General features: G+C 44.2%; 2 protein-coding genes across 3 annotated transcripts in view; one reads left to right on the plus strand and one right to left on the minus strand.

The window, feature by feature from the left end:
• Positions 1-6416, plus strand: part of wdr41 (WD repeat domain 41) — a 31241-nt gene extending 24825 nt beyond the window's left edge. Inside the window, exon 15 of one of the 2 annotated variants that reach the window (XM_056291222.1) lies at positions 4038-6416. The gene's annotated coding sequence lies outside the window, so the exon portion shown is untranslated. Of the gene's footprint in view, positions 1-781; positions 922-4037 lie in introns of those variants that run through there. The other variant, XM_056291221.1, reaches the window with a different exon arrangement.
• Positions 6417-6990: 574 nt separating this feature from the next.
• pde8b (phosphodiesterase 8B) overlaps positions 6991-22617 on the minus strand; it is a 66505-nt gene continuing 50878 nt past the window's right edge. The window contains exons 17-22 of the mRNA XM_056290475.1: positions 16555-16753; positions 14605-14822; positions 13852-13990; positions 10522-10689; positions 10142-10271; positions 6991-7123 (exon numbers count right to left, since the gene is read on the minus strand). Of these exons, the coding sequence (XP_056146450.1) occupies positions 7014-7123; positions 10142-10271; positions 10522-10689; positions 13852-13990; positions 14605-14822; positions 16555-16753 (964 nt within the window). The 3' untranslated portion in view covers positions 6991-7013. The remainder of the gene's footprint in view (positions 7124-10141; positions 10272-10521; positions 10690-13851; positions 13991-14604; positions 14823-16554; positions 16754-22617) is intronic.

The raw sequence follows: 22617 nt of genomic DNA on the forward strand, positions 1-22617 counted from the left end.
TCACAGCAGGAAGGTCGTGGGTTTGAGCCCCGGGGTAGTCCAACCTTGGGTTCGTCCCGGGTCATTCTCTGTGTGGAGTTTGCATGTTCTCCCCGTGTCTGCGTGGGTTTCCTCCGGGTGCTCCGGTTTCCTCCCACAGTCCAAAGACCTGTAGGTCAGGCGAATCGGCCGGACTAAAGTGTCCCTAGGTGTGTGTGTGTGTGTGGGCCCTGTGATGGCCTGGTGGCCTGTCCAGGGAGTCTCCCCACCTGCCGCCCAATGACTGCTGGGATAGGTTGCAGCATCCCCGCAACCCTGAGAGCAGGATAAGCGGTTTGGATAATGGATGAACAGATGGAAGAGGATGGGGATTTTCAGGGAAACGTCTTATCAAATCTTAAAAGATTTATTAAATTAAATTTAAGTTTTACCATTGATCTCAATAAGATGTTATTTAATTTAACATGTCATTTCACTCAATATGCTGCAAGTTTATTTCACTGACCACATGTCCATCCTTATGATTTCATTTTTGTTACTACCCCAAATTCCTCTATGAAACTGAAGAGCCAAATCTCTTCTGAACCCATTGTGATGTATACAGAAGGAAGCAAGGCAGAGAGAAGCAGAACATAAGAAAAAGAAAGTGCCACTTTTTGAGGATGTGAATCAAATTCTAATCTGTGATCCACTCTCAATTATTCTTAAGTAAACCGTTAATTGATTAGCTATTGATAAACCAGTAATTAACTCATTTTGAGAGTGCATTGCTTCAACTGGCACACCTTAACATGCAACTCAGAAATCAGCAGGTGGTGATGTAGTGACGTGGGTTTCGTCAGTCAAGGTCAGATGGTGAGCCCTTCAGCTCTGTGGACTTCCACTGCATGTCAGTAACACCTGGCGGCTCACGATGACGGGAATCTGCAACAAAACTCATAAAAGTATCACCATTGTCTTAGGATGGTAAAGAGACAACAGACGATGTTCTCCATTGACATTATTTTTTTTGAGGGGGGGGGGCTTTTTCTGCGGCCAATTAACCCACTCTTCCGAGCCGTCCTGGTTGCTGCTCCACCCCCTCTGCCAATCCAGGGAGGGCTGCAGACTACCACATGCCTCCTCTGATACATGTGGAGTCGCCAGCCGCTTCTTTTCACCTGACAGTGAGGAGTTTCGCCAGAGGGACGTAGCACGTGGGAGGATCACACTAGTCCCCTTACTCACCCCCACCCCCCGAACAGGCGCCCCGACTGACCAGAGGAGGCGCTAGTGCAGCCACCAGGACACATACCCACATCTGACTTCCCACCCACACACACGGCCAATTGTGTCTGTAGGGAAGCCCAACCAAGCCGGAGGTAACATGAGCATCCGAATCGATGATCCCCGTGTTGGTGGGCAATGGAATAGACCACCACGCTACCCGGACGCCCTCTCCGTTACGACATTCTTATTGGCAGTCTATGGTTGTGAAGTTCCTCACAGCGAAGGGGCTAGAGGAGCTGAAGACCAAAAAGAAATGGGAAAAACTGGGGTCATAAAAACCACAAAATAACCACTTCTAGATAGGGTGTTGCAGAACAGCTTTTGCAAATGACACGATTCAAAATGATTGTAGACATGTACACGCGTCAACCTGAAATGTGTTTGAGCCTTTTGTTCTACTTGCATAAGTCAAGGTAAGGGCAACATAAGGCTGCTCTATAATGCCCATCTAATTGTGATGCATAAAAACCCAGAATTCTCTTTGGATTTAAGAACTTAATCTTTATTGATGAAGACTAGATGGACTAGTTTTCTCTTTGCACTGAGTAGTTATGACCGTAGCCTTCATGTCTCTTGCATGGCTTCTCCAAGTGATGAAGATTAAGGCTTGTTCAAATATTTATAAAAGAGTGAGGCAACGCACTTGGCAAATGGTAATAGGCCGGCTAGGTGTGATTCTGCAGGGAGCCACTAGGGGGCCTCCTGTGACAGGCAAACCCACGTTTTGTGATTCATGAAACTTGCTGCCAACCGTTGCACGTGCCTAATGTGACCCTAACCTTAACCGAAGTTGTTTTACTCAATTTTTGTTAACCCTTGCATAATTAAAGTAGAGGTTTGCATGTCGAAGTAAGGCCAAAAGTTCCTCCCTGTTGTACATGGCTTTCATTGTGTCTGGTGTGTAATTCAACACATGCATGTTCAGTTGTATGTCACACACTTCCACAAGAACATGTGATGTCAGTGTCAATAATAACTACACAAACGGTTTTTATGCGGATGAAATCCATATCTTATGTAAAACATGTTTGTGTACGAGACATTTTCTGTTTCTAAGTGGAGGGCGGCACAGTGGCCCGGTGGTTAGTGCTGTCGCCTCACAGCAAGAAAGTCCTGGGTTCGAACCCAGGGGTTATCTAACCTTGGGGGTTATCGCAAGTCGTCCTCTGTGTGGAGTTTGCATGTTCTCCCCGTATCTGTGGTAGGTTTTCTGCGGGTGCTCCGGTTTCCTCCCACCATCAAAAAGACCTGCATGTTAGGGTTAATACTCCTGTCTGTGGCCCTGACCGGGGCTTGGCAAGACGAACTGGAGTTGGTCCCCGGGCCCTGCAACTGCCCACTGCTCCTAGCTACACAGCTAAGATGGGTTAAATGCAGAGAAAGAATTGCCCCACGGGGATCAATAAAGTAGTAAAAAAAAACAGCCTCTGCAGGCTTAGAGGGGCATTTGAAGTGAGCATGTGCAGAACAATGAATGTGAACCCGTTAGCGCTTGGCAAACTTGGCATATGGCGTTGTGTTGTGTGCATGTGTTTGCTGACACTTCTTTGTATTTGTGAGAGTTGTTGCTTAAGTTTCCTTCCTCTCGGGTCAGAAACGTCACAGTTTGTTATATGTGTTTGTGATCATTTGAACTTTTCTGATTACACTGATGTCTTTTTACCTGACGAGGTGGTGAATAAAAGCTGCTTACCACTCATGTAAAACTTTGTATTTCAAGAATTTTTTTTCCTTTCTTTTTGCCACAGAAAAAGGTTTTGACAGTTAGGAGGGTTTTTGACAGAACATTGAAAGAAGACAACAAAATCCAGAGGTGGCAAACGGACAAAACACTTAGATGTGGTTGATCACTTCTAATATAACTGATGCAAAAGCTCTTCTTACTCCTATGCCTCAGGAAATTACATATTTAAAAAACACATTACAGTTTTTATGACCAATGGTAATGCAAAAATAGAGCACATATACATTATATGTGTGAGTATATATATATACACACACACATACATATACACGTATTTATATATATGTGTGTATACATATATATATATATGTATACATATATATGTGTATATGTATTATATATGTATACGTCATTATTTCATGTGTTGTCACCAGCATATTTCTGTCTTGTGTTGAAACTATAAAACAATTTAGAGTTGGCACATTGTCTGCACCAACTGATCACTGGTCAACACAATTTTTCTTGCATGGGGTTTTTCAACGGATTCTAGCTCACTTTTGGGTGCTGAATCCAAATCTGGCATCAGTTTTTGCCTATCACATCAGGTTTTTGAACTGTGAAAAATCATTATTTTTGAGAAAACGGCAATTTTACACTCGGAAGTTAAAAAAACACTGTTGCATTAGAAGATCGATAGATGCAAAAATGATTACAATGAATAAATAAACACCCAGCCTAGCATGAAATTACTTAGGAAATGAATAGGGGTCATTTTTGTCCCCACCAAGATTGCCAGACTAGATGGTCAACTTTTGTAAAAATCCTGAATAAGGAGCATACAGATAGCACAAAAAATTGACGTGATAGAGCAAATCTGAGCTCAGATTTGGATTCAGCAGCCCAAAATTAGCCAAAAACAGTTTCCAAAGTCCACGCAAGAAAAAAAAACTATATTTTTGTAGACCAGTGTAAGGAAACCTCTGAATTGGCGAGACAGACGAAGAAGAAGTGGCAAGAGATGAAAGCCGAACCACCATTAACGATGATGGCTCGTCCACGTCACGGCAGTACAATCCGACTTTCACCTTAACTGACTCTTATCTAGAAGGGAGGCACGAGGGACAAACGCCACCAGAGTTCACGAATCAAACGTGGGTCGTTACCAGTGCCAGGAGGAGAGGCATGTCTGTATGCGTGCGATGTGGAAAAAAAAATGAGAATATGTTCGGTTATCTTTGTGGGTAGAAATCTTCAAGTTCAGCTTGTAAGAATATCCTCTCACATGGTCAGCAAAATTCATCCCACATTTCAAGTCACCATACAAAGGGGAAATTATGGGAAGAATCGGCCTTTTTCTTCTTCAGATCGCTTCCCTCAACACACACACACAACTGGCAACGATGTTATACAAAAGATCAACACAAAGTCAAGCCAAGTTATATGACATCCTTGCCACACCTCAGCAGTAACAGAAGCATTGTGATTATAGTGAAGCCTAAAACAGAGAGGTGGGGACATTAAGGCATTTAGACCTCGCTCAACAAGAAAGTGACGACCTCTTCAATTCATCCTCGGCACGTCCGAGCCTTTCATGTTATATTTCAAGGTTTTTTTTTGGAAATAAAACCTTCATGGCTTTGTCTTTTGGCTTCATTCAGTTGACTCTCAACTGGAAGAGTAGCTTGGTTTTTGTAGGGATGGGTAAAAAGAGTAAGGCACCTGTGAACATGGACACTGCTGTTAGTATGTTGCTGTATCTGTCGTTTCTAGGTTTGACAGGACTTTATCTCGCACCCAGGCCCTCCTCACTGGAGATGGGGTGAGTATGCGGTGTTGGGAGTAGACGCTGGAAGTTGCGTTGAGATTACACATCAGCCGGACAGACACCGGATCAGAGCCACCTTGTTTTTTAGAGATTATTTCAGTACTGTATTTAGGATGGATCTCCAGTGTGATACGAGCTGCCACGGATTTCAATTGTGTTAACCCTAAGATGAGCGGGCCCTAAAGGGTCACTTGTCAAAGAACTGCATTAATATCTGCTGTAGTGAAATAATGCATCTAAATCCAATTTGCAGTTGCAAATTGAAAACCCATACAGATCCTTTCTTAATCACTTTGCTCATGGCCGAGAAGATTTAATCCGTCCCGATCTTGTTCCCAAACTCAGTAAGACGATCAGTAGTTTGCTCTACATCTGACGTGGCTCCCTCACACAGTTCATTCACTACTATTCATGCTAATTTCTTCAGGTGTTTTTATATTTGGGAGTACAAAACTGCAATTTTAATCCCACTTAATAGCATCTAACTAGATGAAGTATTAACCTCTAATATCTGTGCACAGTTGTCAAGACACATCGTGACCTCAACTGGTCGTGAACACTCTGACCTTGCCTCGTCAATATAAGTCTAGATACAACATTGTCTCCACGATTTGCTCTTAAATGCAGGTCTTATCGTGTAACACGATGGTAATCCATTCGACCACCTGAGCTCTACTATCTTCACTAATAGAAGTCTGCATAGCCCTCGAAGTGAGCACAGGAATCCATCAGTATGGTCCTGTAATCCTGATAGAAAGCGGTTCACCTGGGGACCGGTATTTGGGTGATATGCTCTTAAGCCTTTCATAGAACTAGATGACAATCCATTTTTACATTCACCAGAGACAGACCGACTTCCTTTTGACCTCTGTTAGTGGGACTGTGCTTCCAGGCTGGTGTTACTTTACAGAGCTGATCCCTGTGTTGGGCTCCCTGTTCCTGTGGGGGTATGGAGGAGCATCCCTATATCAAAATATCATAGCAGCTATTAAACTGGGCCCTTAAGGGTAGTGTCCATACGGGCGAACAGGAATCTCACATTGAAGAATTTCATCAAAAACTGGGTCCCGGACAAAAGAATGTGGGTCCAGTCGACCTTAGTGCCAATCTTGCTACAACAACACTTTACAGCTAACACCTCCTTTGGTAGGAGGAGAACATCTCATCCGAATGGGGAAAGAGGTTGAGAGATGGGCATTAACTAATATCTCTTCATTATATTATGTTATTATATTCATGTTTGCGATGAAAAAAATATCGATACACTTGGGTATCGCGATACTTTTTGTGAGACTTATCGATTCTCAAAATAACGGTTTACATGCAAATATTTGTTGCAGTGGTTCATTTTGTGCTGAGTATAAAGCCCCGACTGTTAGATAGCAGTGTTGTATTCAGCCATTCAACTCGTCCACTCCACCCTAACAGTGTCAACCGAGACAGGACGTAGTGTAAACACAAAGCACACAGGCCTATGAAGTCACGATGTATCGCCTTGGTTACAGTATCGTGATATATTGACTCATCACCCCTGTGTCGTGATACGTATCGTATCACCCGATTTTTGCCGATACGCTGCCCTAATAAATGTATACAAACACACGGTAACAATTTCTGTTGTTACCGTGTTTACAACATCGGTCACCGTCTTATTCTCCGTATTGCTATTAGAGTAACCGAACAAGAAAGAATCACGAACAAAAAAAAAACCCAACTAAAAAACAGACAGTACTGCCAAAGGAAATAGATGACAGGAGCGCTCACCACTGACATGTTTTGATCGGCTAAAGTGCAGTTGTTTTTTAGCGTGTTTCCTTTGTTCTTGTCTGGTTCAGATTGCCTGCTGAGCCACGAGGCCCGCAGAATTCAATAGCGGTGCCAGAAGCGATACATAAAATTGCCCTAAAGTGTCAAAAAAGAGGGTTCGCAGGGGTTGGAGAGGCCCTGAAGAGCAATCTCAAATAACAACCTTTTCTTCAGTGATAGCACACTACCTGTGAACAAATCCCTGAAGGAGAATAGGATGTGATTCGAGTAGGAACCAAAGTCTTAGCGCTCTCAGTCAGCCATGTGTCCTTGATTGGTCTCCGACTCCCCATCACAATGACTTGCTACTTGATACATGTAGGGCCTGGGGGGTTGTGAAGCTCCAGAATATCGCAGTAAACGAGATCAATTCCAGTGCAGAACCGTGTTCGCAGTCCGTCCCCACTGAGGGCGATGGAGAGGTGGGAAGGGGAGGCGAGGAGGGCCGTGTCACGGAGGGGTCGGGGGACGCAGGCTCTTACAATTCATATCGTCTAAACTCTTCCAATAGGTGTAGTTCTCCGTCAAGTGCTCCATAAGGATAGGCAGGCAAGCAAAGGCTACGAGAGATGGAAAGAGAGGATAGGGTCAGATTACTATAATGACAGTACAGACACATATAAACACAGACGTGCACGCGTTGCAGAATAACACAACATTTCTGGGAAAGTGTGTCTTGCAAGATTTGATCTGGAGTGTGGAGTTTGCATGTTCTCCCTGTGTCTGCGGTGGGTTTTCTCCAGGTGCTCTGGTTTCCCCCACCAAATAACATGCATGTTAGGGTTAACACTCCTGTCTGTGCTCCTGAGCAAGGCACGGCAAGACAGACTGGAGTTGGTCCCCGGGTGCTGCCCACTGCTTCTAGCCACACAGCTAGGATAGGTTAAATATAGAGCGTAATTTCCCCACAGGGATCAATAAAGTATCTCAAAATAAAAAAATAAAATGAAATTACTACCATGAAATGTCAGGTGACCGGAGACACCTGCCATCACTCAACTTTAAGTTGTTGTTTCAAATGAGGGGAATATGTGTGTGTGTGTGCATGCATTTGGGAGTTTATGTAGTACTATGTGGGTTTATGTGTGCCCATAAATGTAAATGTATGTGTGTGAGTGGTGTGTGTGTGTGTGTGTTATCGGTTTATTTACGGTGGCTAATGTTATGAAAACACTGCAATGTTGCTCCCACACAATAGGACATCTGGGGTAAAAAGGTCTCTCTCACACACACAGGTCGCGGCCTGCGGTGCACGAGTTGGTTCCCAGAACAGCCCACACTGTTTACTTTCTCATTTGCAGCCTGCTGTGACCTCTGCTGCAGCTCTGCAGGCTGCTGACCCGGCAGTGACCCGGCAGTGACCCAGTAGTGACCCCCCCTCACTGGCCCAGCTGCGACCTGGGCGAACTGAATGCAGCTGCATGTGTGGTTGGATGTTTTTTTTGTTTGTGAGTGGGTTTTGCTCGCCATGCTGCTTCTCTCTTCCCCACTTCCTCTCCCTCGACACCCCGGCAACTTCTTTCCATCCAACTGCTGGCTGGAATTTTTCCGTGACATCAAAGTTGCGTTGACAGTAAACAAGCTTCCTCTTTAGGGACTAAACTAAAGAGAAAGCCAGTGGGAAAGGAGGACTATCAGTACCACAATGTCCTGAGAGCCTTTCATATACCTCTCCCCAGCTTTTCCTGGAAGCTCCTAGTCAAGTCAAATTTTGCTTGAATGGCTCTGCATCACAATTCAGTCCCAGGGGACTTTACAGTTACAGTATATTTTGTGTAATGTGTGGCAACCCGTATCCTCAGACCCTCGATGCAGAGGAGGGAAAACTCAACGGAAAAAAAGACATGATCAGGAACAAATCATTTGAAATACGGGGAAAAAAAAGAAACATGGATCCACAGTGATTTCTAAGTTCTCATGAACAGCGACAGCACTGTGACTGGTTGCTTCTCATTAGAAGCAATACTGGCACACCTTGAGTCAACTGCATGAATTGAAACCATTTCAGTAAACTAACAAGAGGCTTCTGAAGCGATGACGTCCGTGAGAGCCAGCTTAAGGACTTTTATAAACTGGTATCATGGTTTTTAGGGTGGCGTGAGCATCATAGAACGGACCAAGGCCGCCATTATGACCATTTTAGATTCTCAAAGTTTAATAACTTTGTGGGAGGGGGGGGGATAGATACAGACCTGCTGCTCCCTGAATTCTCCTAAAATTGCATATATTTACATTAAAATGAGTTTTAGATCCGTTGCACACACGCAAAAAAAAGTTATGATAAGATCTACCTAAAACCACCATGAGCGGTCAAAATGTCCGCTTGTAATCTGCACGTGATTGTGTGCGTCATATGACTATTTATGACGCGTGTTGGTCACGTCATTTCCTTCGTGAAGTTCGTTGCTCTGTCCAAGAAACACTCTAGCGCCCTCCAGTGGAGAGGAATAGTCTAAACTTGATGTGTGATGATGTCCAACATGTCTGGGTACAGACGCACCGTGACTACCACCGAGGCGCTGCAGTATTTACAGGCGTTGGACAGCGGCCATTTTAAATTGTTTGAAAAATAGTATTAAAGTTGTTAAAATGTTAATTTTGGTGTCAGCTAGTTTAATAACAGACACACTAACATATGTAACGCATTAATAGCTCAGTTGGGTATTTATCTTGACAGAATATAGAGTTTAAAAACCATGGCGGTCAAAATGACTGCCAACGGTCGTTCTAGTAGTTTTTAAGTTCCGGTCGTTGTTTGGGACTGTTTCAATATTTGGTTTCAGTTTTGTTTTACATTTCACATTTGATAGGCCTTGTTACGTTCGACCGTGTCTCTCTGAAGTTTAGAAATAGTTTTATAGTTGGTAAAATGTTAAGTTTGGTGTCAGTCGTTTCCTAACAGACTTACTAACATATGCAATGCATTAATATCTCAACTGGGTATTTATCTTGACAGAATATAGAGTTTAAACACTGGCGGTCATGTTGACCACCCATGGTCGTTTCAGGTAGGAGTGAAATCCCGGTGGTTCGAGTGTTAAGGCCAAACAATGGAATGAACAGTAAGACTAGCACATTTGTTCAACAGTGAATACTAGTAATTGAATATTCATTACCAAATATTGATCGATAAGGGGGGGCATTGTAGAAATAAATCCACTATACCACTGGCAGGGGTAGAAAAGAGCAAAATGTGTGCAAGCTGGTTGAAGAAGTGGGAGGATGGGGCACCATGGGGAAATGAAGACCCCTATGGACATGCTGTCCATCTGTCTTACCAGTTCTGACACCATGGCCTTTTATGGAATCTAAATTAATAAGAAATCCACAGGAGGCTGATACAGGATCAGCCTACTTGGCATAGGGAATTGAGGAGAAAATAACTAAACAAACATACATCAGGATCTACCCTCAACCACGCTCTCAAAAACTATCCATCCACCCATTATCCAAACCAGACACCCTGGACAGGCCGCCAGACCATCACAGGGCCGATCTCCAAAACTAGCAAGTACAAAAAAACATGCAAACACATTGCAACAAATTGCACATAACAGAAAAAGTGTCCATGTACTTACCATCCCAGGCGTCAAACATGCCAGTGATAAAATAGTCTATGAAGGACATCTGAGACTTGGGCACACTACAGGTATTCCTGTCAAACACCGGCATTACCACCGGAAGCTCTCGTCTCTTCTCTTCGTCTGTCTGCAGATCATACACACAAACACACAGCCAAGTCATCGTAAAAGAGAAAGAGCTGGAATGACAAGTCCAGGTAAATGTATAGCCAGCTAATCAGTAGATTAAGAGGAATACATTCAGTGTTGTAGAATTTTTAGACAACTGAAAAGATAGAAAGTAAGAGCTCCAACAAAAACCTTTTTCTCTGTAACAGATCTAACAGGTTTGTACTGTATTGGTTTCACTGGGCTAAAGAGCAATATCCCCATCATACCTGTGCAAAATACTCCTCAGAGATGCGCCCGGCCCACTCAATGCACAGCTCAAGTGGCCGGCAGGGGTTTGCAACATCTGCACACTTGATCAACATCCTTTTGATGAGCAGCCGGTTCTCTGGAGAGTTCCTCATGCTGGCCCTGCCTTCATAATCACTGTTCTCAGTCTATTAGAAACACATAAAAGACAGAAATATGTATAGGTGTACACTTAAGTGTGTGTGTGTATGTGTGTGTGTGTGTATAAATATATAAAACTTTGTTTAAAGAAACACTCAACGGTAGGGAAAGTGATCAACAAATAAGGAGCAAAATAATCCAGTGAGTCAAGTAAATTATTTATGAGACAGTACAAGCCTGTTTGATGCCATAAGCAATCATCAGCTGCAATCTGTCAAACATTTTCCCGAAATCGTCAATGGTGTTGATAGAAGTGCTCAACTAATGAGGACCGGAATATCAATATAAATATCTATATATATCTATATAGTGTATATCTATATCTATCTATCTATCTATCTATCTATCTATCTATCTATCTATCTATCTATCTATCTATCTATCTATCTATCTATCTATCTATCTATCTATCTATCTATCTATCTATCTATCTATCTATCTATCTATCTATCTATCTATCTATCTATATATATCTATATAGTGTATATCTATATCTATCTATCTATCTATCTATCTATCTATCTATCTATCTATCTATCTATCTATCTATCTATCTATCTATCTATCTATCTATCTATCTATCTATCTATCTATCTATCTATCTATCTATATATATATATATATATATATATATATATATATTTTCCATTGATATACCATTCACGAGAGATTGTAAGACCAGACAGACCAACCTGAGCACAGCCTTGATTGACTACAAGAAAGCCTATGATTCAATGCCCCACACCTGGTTATTGGAGTGCTTGGTAGTATACAAAGCCAACAGGACACTAATAGCTTTCATCAAGAACTCAATGCGGCAGTAGAAAACAACACTAGAGGCCAACTCAAAGACAACCCCACAGGTAACCATCAAATGTGGCATATACCAAGATGATGCACTGTCCCCACTGCTGTTCTGCATAGGTCTGAACCCCCTCAGTCAGGTCATCACAGAGTGGCTATGGATACAGGTTCAGAAGTGAGCTACCATCAGCCACCTCCTATACACGGATGACATCAAGCTGTATGCCAAGAATGAGTGAGACATTGACTCTCTGATCCACCTCACCACGATCTACAGCGACGACATCGATGTGTCTTTTGGACTGGACAAGTGTGGTCGAATGGTGGCAAAAAGAGGAATAGTGTCGAGGACTGAAGGGGTTGAACTACCAGATGGCAGGATAACAGACATACAGGATAGTTACAAGTACCTTGGTATTGTCATGGCTTTTTTTTTTATTCTACTCTGACAATAAATGAGGAGCAATACAAAAATCTCTTCAGTATTGTGACACTTTAATATGTTCATGAATAGACGCACAAAGCATAGATAAAGTTTGCCCCGATCAGGACAGTATGGTCTCTCTTATATGTATGGCAGTTGTCTGTTCTTCTCCTCCTTATCTCATGTTTTTCCAGCTCTCATCCCACCAAGGCCATTTCTCTTGTTACTGTGTATAGACTTTGATACATCCAGTGAGTTTCTCACACATTCTTCTGCTATCAACCAACAGTTAACAACAGGCCTTTATTTGTTGATATGAAGAAGACACCTTATAAGACCACCTTTGTTCTGTTATATATGAACTTCTATCTAAGCAATATAGACTTAAGTTAAACATGGTAAAGATCATACATGCTCACAGATTAAAACTAAGCAAACAGCATAGGATATGGCAGAGAAATTGCCTTCACGGTATTCCACAGGCAACCTCCAGAGAGTGAGGCAGGACCTGAGGAGCCAGCTCAATGGGAAGAATAAGATCCAAGCCATTAACACATATGCCCTACCAGTCTTCAGATACTCAGCTGTAATTATAAGCTGGCCAAAGGAGGAGGTAGAAGTCACAGCTATCAGGACACGGGAACTCCTCATAATGAATGGAGGGTTCCACCCGAAGTCCAGCAGCCTGAGACTGTACGATAAGCGAAAAGATGGGGGCCGAGGGTTAGTGAGTGTCAGGGCCACTATCCAGGATGAAACAAGGAACATCCACTAATACATGAGAAATAGGGCACCCTAAGGATGGACTGCTGACTGAGTACCCCAGGCAGCAGAAGACAGAGTGTGGAGGAAGAAGAAGAGGAGGTATCATGGAATGGATATCAGGACACAGACTATATATATTCACACCTAGGGACAATTTAGTAAGGCCGATTCACCTGACCTGCATTTCTTTGGACTGTGGGAGGAAACCGGAGCACTTGAAGGAAACCCATGCAGACACAGGGAGAATATGCAACTCCACACAGAGGACGACCCGGGACGACTCCCAAGATTGGACTACCCCGTGTCTCGAACCCAGGACCTTCTTGCTGTGAGGCGACTGCGCTAACCACTGTGCCACTGTGCTGCCCCAAACATACCATGCCAACATGCCAACTAAACATATGAGCCTAATGCTTCCCAGCTCTTTCCACTAAGCTCCCTCAACCCACAACTTTGCAGGACAGCAGGATGCAGCGTCGTATGATTTGATGCTCTGCGACAGATAACGTCTCAGTGATGAGCTCTCAGGTTGTACTAGGCTAGTCAAAGGGTAACCCCTTCTCATCATGGGAAATGTTTATTCTACAAAATGTCAAGTACTAAATGCGTGCACGCACACACACACACACACACATCATTGGTGGTCCTTCAGGGTCGAGTATGACCATCTTCCCTCTGGGTCTTCAGGTGGGTGTAGAGGTCGATCCTGGAGCGTCCTAATGGGAGGACGCCTGCATGTGACAGCTTTTTAGGTGGAGTGGCTGATGCACCTGCAGCCGCCCCCTGCCAGTCCTTGGCAGGGGGCGGCCAGAGTCCAATGGCATGTAGGACCAAGACGATTGGGGACCACTCTCTGTTGCAGCCTTCATCCACCTTCACTGCCGTTGTGATTTGGAGACATCTTCCACAGCTGAGGTCTTTGTTGGATCGTGTTTCATCTGGAACCTCCCCTTTGACATGTCCACCTTGGGAGACCCTACCAGGAGCCAAGCTCCGGACGGCATAGCTCTTGGAATCACTGGCACATGCAAGCTTCTCCACCACGGTAAGGTGGCGATCCAGGAGAACACACACACACACACACACACACACACACACACACACACACACACACACACACACACACACAAAACAAAGAAAGTGTGACAGTTCTTACATGTGAGCTGGATTCCTCTATGGCAGCAAGTGGTTTGTTGATGCTGTTGACGAACTTGTTGACGTGCTCAAAGTGTCTCGTCATCTCTGTGGCCAGCACCATGTCGATGATCGCCTGTCGCAGTGTTCGAAACTGGGTCCTGCAAACAGCAGTCACCGAGAAATGTGGGTGAGACCCAACACATTAAAATCAGCAAAGGTTTACGTTGCTGTTGCCATGCATTATTGTGTGATGTCCCACCAGCTGACAACTCACCTCTGTTCACTGCTCGTAGAGATTTTTAAATCTGCATTTGGTTTGAGAAAGGCCTGTAGACAAACTAAAGCCCCAGCTAACAATACTTAAACTATTCTAATACATTCATTCATTATCCAAACCGCTTATCCTTACTCAGGGTCGTGGGGATTCTGGAGCCTATCCAAACAGTCATTGGGCGGGAGGTGGGGAGACACCCCAGACAGGCCACCAGACCATCACCACACACAGGTTCACACCTAGGGACAATTTAGTCCGGCCGAGACACCTGACCTACATGTCTTTGGACTGTGGGAGGAAACCGGAGCACCCGGAGGAAACGGGGAGAACATGCAAACTCCACACAGAGGACGACCCCCAAGGTTGGACTCAAACCCAGGACCTTCTTGCTGTAAGGTGACCGTGCTAACCACTGCGCCACCGTGCCCCTATTCTAATACACAAGACTTTGAACTATACATTGACTTAGAACTTTATTACCATCTTCCCCGTTCTGACCTGTCAATGTTTTTAAAGATGTTGCTCTTGCTGTCCCGGGCAGTAAGCTGGAAGGCAAGTGCTGCATGGTGACTCTCCAGGACTGCGGTGTCGTTGTAGAGGATCGCCAGTTCACTGCCAGCATTGCACAGGTAGGAGTTGGTCCTTCCAGGGTGGTCTACATCATGCACTGTGGCTGCTATCAACGCTGCCACCTCATCCATTTGGTCCAGACTGCTCTGAATGAAACACCATATGCATGGGCATTTTGAGTACTGAACTACTGATGATGATGATGATGACGACGATGATGATGATGATGATGATGATGACAAGATTCACAATACAAGTAGTCCCCGGGTTATGAACGCCCATTTTACGAACACCCGTACTTACAGACCGACCTCCGTAAAGCATTTTAGGCGGTTCGTCGACCCGCGGGAGAACAACGCCACGCTGTCGTCACCATTTTAAGTCAGATTGCCTAAACATTGTTGTGTGCGTTGTTTTATTCATTATTTATTTATTTTTTTTGGGGGGGGGGGGTTCCTCATTTTTCTCCCCAATTGTATCTGGCCAATTACCCCACTCTTCGGAAGAGTCTCTTCCGAGCCGTCCCGGTCGCTGCTCCACCCCCTCAGCCGATCCGGGGAGGGCTGCAGACTACCACGTGCCTCCTCACATACATGTGGAGTCGCCAGCCGCTTCTTTTCACCTGACAGTGAGGACTTTCACCAGGGGGATGTAGCACGTGGGAGGATCACGCTATTCCCCCCAGTCCCCCCCCGCCCCGAACAGGCGCCCCGACCAACCAGAGGAGGTGCTAATGCAACGACCAGGACACATACCCACATCCGGCTTCCCACCCGCAGACACGGCCAGTTGTGTTTGTAGGGACCCTGACCAAGCCGGAGGCAACACAGGGATTCGAACCGGCGATCTCTGCACTGGTAGGCAATGGAATAGACCATCACGCCACCCGGACGCCCCGGGGTAACCTGTTTTTATAACTATGTAACTGAACCCTAGAGCAGTGTTTCTCAACCGGGGGTCCGCGGACCCCTAGTGGTCCGTGGTGTAATTGCAAGGGGTCCGTGAAAATAAAATATCTTTTAAAAAAAAGATCCTATGACATTTATAGAAATAGGATTATTTTACTCAAATGTGACTGAGACCTTTATCTACCTAAACTATAAAGGGTAACAGGACTTTTTTCTCTAATTACATCTGTTTCACAAGTGTAATTTATTGTATTTTAATAAGAGATCTCGCTCCCGTTTGCATTGTTAAAAGTTACTGCATAAAATTTCTGTTGTTACATATATCTGAAAGTTACTGAATACATATTCTGTTTTGTTACATATATCTGAAAGTTACTGAATACATATTCTGTGTTGTTACATATATCTGAAAGTTACTGAATACATATTCTGTTTTGTTACCTATATCTGAAAGTTACTGAATACATATTCTGTTTTGTTACATATATCTGAAAGTTACTGCATAAGAGTTCTGTTGTGTTAACTATATCTAAGTTACAACTGAAAGCTCTTATTTTTGCCCCAAAGAGTGAATAAATGCTATAATGCCATTTAAAATGCAGTTTCTACTGTTTCTATCAAATTGCAACCCCCCTCCCCCAAGATCAGGTGGAGGGGTCCCCAGGGTAGATCAAAAATACGCGGGGGGTCCAGGACCCCAAAAAGGTTGAGAACCACTGCCCTAGAGGACGAGTTTAGGTAGTCAGTTATAATCACTACATGATCAGAGTACGTAAAGACCGGTCTTTCCTCTGAAAAGCCACGTGTGGACTGTTCCTGTTGACTGTTCCTTTCTTCATCGCTATGAGTTGTCAGTCTGCAGAGGTCTTCTGGTCTAATGCAGATCTAACCCCACCTGTGTCTGTGTGTATGCACACACGTGTGTATGTATGTTCATCTTTGTGTGTTTGTGTGTGTGTTCGCATCTAACCTTGACCCTGTCTTTTCGCAGGAAGTAAGCGGTGGCGTGCAGCACATCAGCAGCGTGCGTGGAGTTGTGGTAGGAGTTGGAGGCATGGTAACTAGCCTCAATGAGCTGCAGCCAGGAGCGCAGTGCAGCCTCCGAACAGTTCAGGAACTCACAAACCCCAAAGGCAGAGAAGATCTTTAGTCCCAGATATGTCAGAGGTCTGCAGAGATGAACCAACAAAAACAAAACAAACAAGCAAACAATAAATACAAGTATACTTGACAACAAAAGTGTGTCGACCCAGTAATCCTTAGTGTTTCATTCTACCAGTCAACTCCATCTTGTCATTTTTCTTAGCCTTCTTCTTTTACAACTTCACCCTCTTGAAACAAACTCAATCCCATCTGTCTCTTCTCCCCTCTCTTTCCTCACACCTTCGCCTCCCTTCACTCACTCTCACTCTGTCTCTCTCTAACACTCCCTCTCTCTCTCACCCCCCGTCTCTCTCCCTCTCTCTCTCACCCCCCGTCTCTCTCTCTCGGTGCATGCTGGGGGTCTGTGTGTGTGAGTGAGTGGTCGGCAGAGTGAGCTTTTTCTAGCTTTCTCTTTTTTTTCGGTATCTCGTACTGTTATATTATTGTGGTGTGTATTTCAGTTCGGTTAGATGTTCAGATTTGTCAGGTTTCTGTGGGTTTTGTGTGTTTTTTTTGGTGTTGGGCAGTGCTTTCGCTGCATCAGCACGGATTTCTCCAAGCTGATGAGGAAACACGGACTTAGGATCAGTCCCGAGTTTCTCTTGTTCGGTGGAGGAGTGTGGGTTAGCGGTGGAGGAGGTTGTCAAGGCCGACGGTGTTAAATCTGCAGCCAGAATGAATGGAGTGGTGGTGTTTTTTGTGGATGAGGTGGAGAAGTCTAACGCCATTATCACAAATGGTGTTGTAATGAATGACACGCAAGTGCTGGTGTCGGTACTTGATCTACTTGCCCTGCTCGGGCCCTGCGACTACAGTTGACATCACTACTTCACACATTATGATTAGGTAGGGGCTTGGGTAGGGGCTAGTTCAGTTTAGGAACAGCGGGAAACATTAGATTGACGTTAGACGCAGCTTGGGCCTCTGGCCCTCACGCTCGTTCGCTCGTCTAGGACCCCCCCTCGCTCCTTAGATGCAGTTTGGGCCTTCAGCCCTCGCACCTTTACTAACCAACGTGGATTGTAAAAAACACACAGCTAATAACTATAAAGCTAGTGTTAAACAATGCTAGCTAGCAACATAATCTGTGACGTCTTATGTAGTCGAAGGACCCCGAGTTGAGTTGATGTTGTACCCGAGCAGAAAAATGAACCGGTGCTGCCTCTGGCTTCACCGACTGGGAAGGTGATTCTGTCTAATGCCCCCCCGACCCGTTCGCCAGAGATGAAGTGTTGAAATGGGAGCTTTCCAGACACTTTAAAATAGTGCCCCCCCCACCCCCGGGGCATCCGGTTAGTGTAGCAGTCTATTCTGTTGCCTATTGACACGGGAATCGCCGGTTCAAATCCCCGTTTTACCTCCGGCTTGGTTGGGCATCCCTACAGACACAACTGGCCGTGTCTGTGGTTGGGAAGCCGGATGTGGGTGTGTGTACTGGTTGCTGCACTAGCGCCTCCTCTGGTTGGTCGGGGCGCCTGTTTGGGGGGGGGGGACAGGGCGGAATAGTGTGAGCCTCCCACGCACTACGTCCCCCTGGCGAAACTCCTGGCTGTCAGGTGAAAAGAAGCGGCTGGTGACTCCACATGTATCGGAGGAGACATGTGGTAGTCTGCAGCCCTCTCCGGATTAGCAGAGGGGGTGGAGCAGCGAATGGGACAGCTCAGAAAACAGGGTAATAGGCCAAGGACAATCGGAGAGAAAAAGAGGGGCAAAAAAGGGGGGGGGTAGTGCCCCCCCCATTATAAAAAATCCTGTATGCGTGTAAGTCTCCTTCACTGAAGCATGTGGTTTCTCACAGGAGACAATTGGTCATGAATCTGCACAACAGCAACAAAGAGTTAAACTTGTCATTTCGACTGAGAATTGATGGGTTTGGTTATATTTTGCATGTTACATCAGAAGATGTGAAATGCTTTGGCTGTGGTAGAGAGGGCCATGTGGTCAGAGTTTGTCCAGAGAAACCTGCTGCTGCGTGGCAAAAAGCTTCTGATCGGACTCCTGGAGAAGGAAGACGAGGACAGTCAGACAAAGAGCATGGAGACAAACCTGAGATGAAGGAAAGGAAGGAGGAGACAGATGGGGGCAACAACAAAGATGGTGGAAAAGGGGAGGAAGGACGTAAAGGTGTTGGAGAAAAAGAGGCTTCAACAGTGACGTCATCAGTAATGAAGGAGAGGAGGCAAGTGAGTCTCAGAGCAGTGAGACAGGTGGGGGTGATGAAAACATTGAAGGGGAGGAGGACAAGGAAGACTGTAAAACAGCTGTGGCTGGGCCAGAGGAGGTTCTGACCGAAAGTGTAGATATCGATATGATTCTGAATGAAAGTGTAGACATGGATATGGTAGATGAGGAGAGCAGTCTGACTGTCACTCGTCATAAAGGAAAATCTGAAATCAACATTAGTGGTTCAACGGCAAAGAAGGTGACATGAAAATAGAAACAGACTGTGAGGGGAAAATGGTGGCGTGTGACTCAAGAAATGAAGGTTTTTCTGCTACAGACAGTGTGAGTGAGCAAACTTATGAGGTTGAGAAAATAAAACAGTTCCTACAAAAAAAAAACAAAGAATGCAAAACGAGTGAAATTGGAAAATTACTTTCCAAATAAATCTTAATTCGGTCAGATCAAATAACCTCAGTTAGTGGAGGAGGAGTAGCTGTTATCGTCTCCATACAGTCCCTGCCAATTTCTTATGAACTTAAGTGCTAAAGGGAAAACTGATGGTGGTCAGAGCCAAGTTTGAGTGTTTCACATTCACTTTTATCAATGTATATGCTCCAAATGTTGGCTCAGATAAGAGTTCAGTTATAAATACCTCAAGTGACACTACATCTAGTTGTAGCTCAGATGATTTTTTTGTTTTTAGGAGGTGATTTTAATTGTACTCAATTTGATTATTTAGACAGGAATCATGTTGAACGTCATGCTGCCTCTCAAAGAGCAATTAATAATGTCATAAAAACATAAGACTTGGTGGATGTCTGGAGAAGACTGCACAGTAAAGACAGACAGTACACTTGGGCTCATACAAGGGAAAATTTATTTCCCTGGCTAGACTAGATAGGTTTTATTGTTTCAAACATCACTTTAATATTTTTAAGATGTGTAGCATTTTACCTGTACATTTTAGTGATCACTTATAGTAGTCTGCAGTGTTTTCATTGCGAAAGTTAAGAAACAGAGTGCATACTGTCATTGCAACACCAATCTACTGTGTGATGCTAATTTCAAAGATGTTTTTTAGCTTTATCTGGAGGGTTCATAGGTGTGAAAATAACAGTTTTGCTTCTCTGAGACAGTGGTGGGACTGTTGGAAGGTTAAAATCAAGCAGCTCTGTCAGCAATACACTATGAATGGCACATGAAACATTACTAGATCATTGAGCGCTCCAGAGATTGAGATAGTGGAACTCCAAGATTCAACTGAGTCCACGGGAAATTGGGGGCATATTGAAGCTCTCAAATCCCCAAAAAAAAAGAAGAAGGAAAAAAAGCTTTGTTAGCTGACCTACAAGGCACTAAAGCTCAGGGAGCACTGGTTCGTTGACGTTTCCAGAGCATCAACCAGATGGACGCTCCATCCAAGTTTTTCTTTAGATTGGAGAAGAATGGGCAAAGCAGGTACATCCACACCTTAAGGTCAGCTGATGGAAAAGAGCTCACAGAATCTGACGATATCCAAAGACGGGCAGTGCCGTTCTACTCCGAGCTGTATTAAACAGAGTATGTGGTGAGTGAACAGCTATTTGACTGTTTCTGTGAGGGTTTGCCCACAGTGTCCAGAGATGACCATCCCGAGACGGAGGATCCATTGATTTTGGAGGAGCTGTATGCAGCCCTGCAGGGGATGGATGGAGGAAAAGCCGCGGGCATTGATGGTCTTTCTATGGAGTTTTATAAGACCTTCTGGAATGAACTTGGTTGAGACATTATGGAAGTTTTCAATGAGAGCTTTGAAAATCTGAGCTACAGGAGAGCAGTCATTACTCTGCTGCCAAAGAAAGGAGACCTTCAGGACATTAAAACCTGGTGGCCAGTCTCCCTCCTCTGCTCAGATTATAAAATCTTGTCCAAGGCTCTGGCTAACCGGTTGAAACAAGTGATGGATGAAGTAATTCACCTGGACCAGACTTACTGTGTGCCTGATAGGACACCACAGACGATGTGTCTTTAATCGGGGATATTTTGGATGTCTCTAGGTCTTTGGGCATGGACTTTGGTCTCATTAGATCAAGAAAAAGCATTTGACAGGTATGAGCAACTTTACCTCTGGAAAGTTTTGGAGCAGTTTGGTCTCAGCCCACATCTCATTGCTATGATCAAAGTTTTGTATCAATACATTCAGAGGGTATTGAAGATAAATGGGGGCTGAGTGTTCCCTTAACAGTACACAGAAGTGTAAGACAGGGCTGCTCTCTATCTGGAATGCTCTATGCATTATCTATTGAGCCCTTGTTACACAAAATTTGGTCTCGTGTTAATGGTTTGGTTTTACCTGGTTTTAATACTGCTCATATTTTATCGGCTTATGCTGATGATGTCATGGTCCTGATTGGAAACCAATTCAACATTAATATTGTTGATATAATTGTGTTGGAATTTGGTCTTATTTCTGTGGCAAAGGGGAACTGGAGAAAAAGTGAAGCACTGGCAGTTGGAAACTGGTCTGGTGGTCTTCAAGTTTTACCAGGGGGTTTGGGATGGAAAAAAGATGGCATCAGGTATCTGGGTGTTTGTCTTGGTAATGATAAGATGGTTAAGAGAAACTGGGAGGACATGTTAGAGAAGATGAAGGGGAGGTCAAACAAGTGGAAATGGCTGCTCCCTCAGATGTCTTTTAGAGGACGAGCTCTAGTCATTAATAATATTGTATCATCAGCACTATGACACCGTTTAGCCTGTATGGAGCCACCTACTGGTTTATTCCCAAAATTACAAGCAGTTTTAGTAGATTAGGTTTTTGTTTTGTTGTTTTTTTGTTTTGTTTTTGGGAATAAGATACATTGGGTGCCTACAAGTGTGCTTTACTTACCAAAGGAAGGGGGGGGGGGGCAAGGCCTGGTACACCTAGCAAGTAGAGTGGCAACTTTTCATTTTCAATTTGCACAGAAATATCTGACTGGGCTTAATTATCCAGTGTGGAAGTAACATTTTGAGAAGAATAGATAAGTCAGGACTCGACACTGCAATGTTTTTAATGGATTCGTCTTTTTTTTTAAATTGTTCTCTTGCTTGATTATTATAAGGGAGTTTTTAAGGCTTTGCACCTTTTAAAAAGAGAAGTTTGGAGCCACCAGTCTCCCTGTGCTGTTTACTGGAGGAACCTGTGATTGGTGGATCCAAAATGGACATACAGGACAGTGGAACACCAGGCTTCCATCACATACTCTGCTCTGCTGGTGCTACAACTCTCAGACGGATAGTGGATGTAGCTGGACCTGGATTTATGAACACTGAAGCTGTGGCTGCACTGACTGGATTGAAATGTGTTCGCCATGTGAGAACCATTTTAAATGGCTGGACCACAAAACTAACAGAAGCAGATAACGAACTGTTAATAATGCTTTGGAAAGGAGAGGAGTTTCCAGATGAAGAGGACCCATTTCCAGATTTTGAATTCTTACCAAATTTAGAATGTTGTTCTGCTTTATTGTTGGATGTCAAACAGAGAAAAAACTTAGATCTGCATACTGTGAAGGGAAACATATTCTACAGATGTTGTGTAAAAGTTTTGAATAAAAACAAGTTGAATGGCAAAATACAGCTTGGAGGGGAAAACTTGGCATCAGCAACACTGTGAAGCCAGTTTGGACAGTCCTCTATAAACTGCCTTCAAAGAAGTGAACAGGTGACTTACAGTGGAGAATATTACATGGAGCTGTTGTAGTGA

The sequence above is a fragment of the Lampris incognitus genome, chromosome 12 (genome assembly GCF_029633865.1).
Source record: "Lampris incognitus isolate fLamInc1 chromosome 12, fLamInc1.hap2, whole genome shotgun sequence".
NCBI classification, from domain to species: Eukaryota; Metazoa; Chordata; class Actinopteri; order Lampriformes; family Lampridae; genus Lampris; species Lampris incognitus.